This window comes from Capsicum annuum, chromosome 11 (assembly GCF_002878395.1).
Source record: "Capsicum annuum cultivar UCD-10X-F1 chromosome 11, UCD10Xv1.1, whole genome shotgun sequence".
Lineage (NCBI taxonomy): Eukaryota > Viridiplantae > Streptophyta > Magnoliopsida > Solanales > Solanaceae > Capsicum > Capsicum annuum.
Genome location: NC_061121.1, coordinates 1,812,664 through 1,815,546, shown reverse-complemented (window position 1 = coordinate 1,815,546; position 2,883 = coordinate 1,812,664). Strand labels below are relative to the sequence as shown.

Below are 2,883 nucleotides of genomic sequence, written 5' to 3'. Positions count from 1 at the left end.
GAGTAAGACTGTCCACGATAAACTCAACGCTGATTAAACAATTTCAGTAATCAAATAGGTTCCTAAAGCTAAAAATACTTGAACATACAACAAAAAGCAACCTTAAATCAAAGACGGATTTAGGATTTTAAACTAGTGGGTTCCTGGTAATATAACCTAAAAAAAGGCAGCCCGATGTACTAAAGCTACTACCGCTATGCGCGGTGTTCGGGGAAAGGCCCCACCACAAGGGTGTATCGTACACAGCCTTATCTTGCATTTCCAAAGCTTAAACCCATGATCTCCTGGTCACACGGCAGCAACTTTACCAGTTACTCCAATAATGTAATAATAATAAAAAGATAACCCCATCTGATGAACATAAGCAATTTAAGGGTCTCTTCTACGCCATCAGGCCAGTCTTCAGTCTGTGTATGGTTTCGATTTATAAAATTTTATTGACTTCTTCTGTTTTTTAATATATTTACGGGATCTACGATTGCGGTTGAACACTTTGAACAATGATAAACATAAGTTTACAGTGTCTTATGATGTCTCACATTCTGCCATACTCCACATCCTCAAAAGGACTAGCAGTTGTATGCTGATTGAGTTGTCCATCGGGACGTGCTACCTCTGATTCTCCGCTAGCAGGTTGAACGCGTTGTATGTTGCTACGAACCTCCTCCACTGCCTGGAAATATGCATATGGTCCCCAACCTGAGAACCGCGAAAGAAAGGAACATATCGGGTTAGTTTCAGTATTCTGTCCATTATAGCAGTAAAGTCGCGTAAAAGAGATTTTGTGCTATGTCTTCGCGTAGATGATTAGCAACAAAAAGGATCACGCTAAGATCATTGTATGTTCTTATGCGTTGAGAAAGGGAAGATGTATAGAACCTTTCAACGAGATTGTGACTCAAAGTGGGATATATAAGTTAAATTTAAGAAAGATCTTATTTGTAACGAGTGGTTTTGTAGGCTGGTTAATTGGTCACATCGTATTCATGAACTGACTTAACTTGGTAACAACAACGACATATCCAGTGTAGTGTCGCAAAATGAACGTACCTTCAGTATGGTATGGAGCTGGGAAGAACTGCAGGTAACAGAATGTAGCAACGAAAAGGCCTGAAACGCGAAAGACATAAGAGTTAGTATTTTATCAAATGAAACGCAATGTAGAAGTTCAAGACGAACCTATCAGTCCTCCAGCGAATACGTCTTGCCAATGATGCCAGTAGTCATCCACACGAGAGACCCCGACAAGAGATGCCATTAGGAGAGGAAGAAAAACTATGCATAGTTTTGCTACATGCCCTCGACGATCAAATGCTTTTATCTTCCCTGCTAAATACAACGATAGAAACCCGAGACCAGCAAATGACCCTGCAAAGAAGAAGCCAAATCCTCAAGAATAACCAACTCGGACACTAAAGAAAGAAAGTTTTCGCGATAGTTCAGACCACTTGTATGCCCGCTCGGGAAACTCTTATGTCCTTCCTTAATATCGCTTTCTTTACCATGGCATTTCACGTCTCCCCACTGATCGTACTCCTGTAAAGAGAACAACCGAAACATATCAAGAAAAGCGCTTTCACTATCAGATAAACGTACTGATACTTCTATCGAGTCAAACAGAAATGCACTAAGAAGCTAAGTTTGCCATGTCGAGGGCGATACATACTTCTTTACCATCAGGAAAGCAACGCCAGAAAAAGTCTGGTCTTGGACGACCTACTCCATTCTTGATGGCTTCAGTGATTACAGCCGTGATCAGTATGGCGAATAAGAGGCCTGCAATTTTTGAACAAGTCTGGGCGCAATTAGTAAAGTTACTCCTCGAGCAAAAGGGAAAAACAGAGTTCACTTCTACTCGATATTCCAATCCGTACCTAGAATGCTGTGGTGCAGATCATAGACATCCCTCCTCCGAAGATAGATGAAAACAAAGATGATAACAGGCAATACAACTGCATATAGCTGTTCAGTAGAGAAATCTGTTAAAAAAAAAAACACTAGAAACTCCTCGATTTGATTAGAAAAATTTGTAACTTTTTTGAAATTCGCAAGCACAGTATAATCAGCATTCCGTCCACACTATCGTAGAATACTCACAGGAACAGACCACGCTGGGACTGTATTATCTTTCATGGGATATTTCAGATCAGTCATCATATCCTTTCCAACAAACCGATGAAATGGACCGATGACATCAAGAACTATGTATATAACTACAAGCAGCAGCAATATAAGCCAGTCATGCAAGTGAATTTTCGCAACTGACAAACCATGAGACTTAATAGTATGTCCACATCCGCGCTCAATCTCATTTCGATTACCCTGTATCATTTGAAACCGAAATATTAATGTGTCGTTGCAAAATCAAGTTAACGTTCTAACAAGCAAAAGTAATTTGAAGGTAGCAAAACCAGAACGAATAAACATCTACAACAACAACAACATATATATACAACAACAACAACAACAACAAACCCAGTGTATTCCCACCTAGTGGGGTCTGGGGGGTAAGATGTACGCAGTCCATACCTCTACCTCTGATGAAGTAGAAAGGCTGTTTCCGATAGACCCCCGGCTCAAGGCACGAGATACCACACAAACACATAGTAAAGCACAGAAGCAGATTACATAACATAAATACGGCACCCATAAGTAATATAAAACAGAGGAAAGCAGAGGAAAGCACACAGATTCGTAATAAAACATGGAACACGGAACACGGAATCATAACACGAATAAAACCCCCACCAAGTAATTCCTTACACTAGCGACCCAAACTGGCCCTAATCCTCTGCTGAAATTCGCGCCCTCCAGACCTTCCTATCTAGGGTCATGTCCTCGGTGAGCTGTAACTGTTCCATGTCCCGCCTAATCACCTCACCC

At 40.9% G+C, this 2,883-nt stretch overlaps 1 protein-coding gene across 1 annotated transcript in view; it reads right to left on the bottom strand.

Annotated features, from left to right (window-relative positions):
* Positions 1–314: 314 nt before the first annotated feature.
* Positions 315–2,883, bottom strand: part of LOC107856751 (lipid phosphate phosphatase 2) — a 7,826-nt gene continuing 5,257 nt past the window's right edge. The window contains exons 2-8 of the mRNA XM_016701740.2: positions 2,098–2,322; positions 1,875–1,962; positions 1,667–1,776; positions 1,446–1,536; positions 1,180–1,368; positions 1,051–1,110; positions 315–699 (exon numbers count right to left, since the gene is read on the bottom strand). Of these exons, the coding sequence (XP_016557226.1) occupies positions 536–699; positions 1,051–1,110; positions 1,180–1,368; positions 1,446–1,536; positions 1,667–1,776; positions 1,875–1,962; positions 2,098–2,322 (927 nt within the window). The 3' untranslated portion in view covers positions 315–535. The remainder of the gene's footprint in view (positions 700–1,050; positions 1,111–1,179; positions 1,369–1,445; positions 1,537–1,666; positions 1,777–1,874; positions 1,963–2,097; positions 2,323–2,883) is intronic.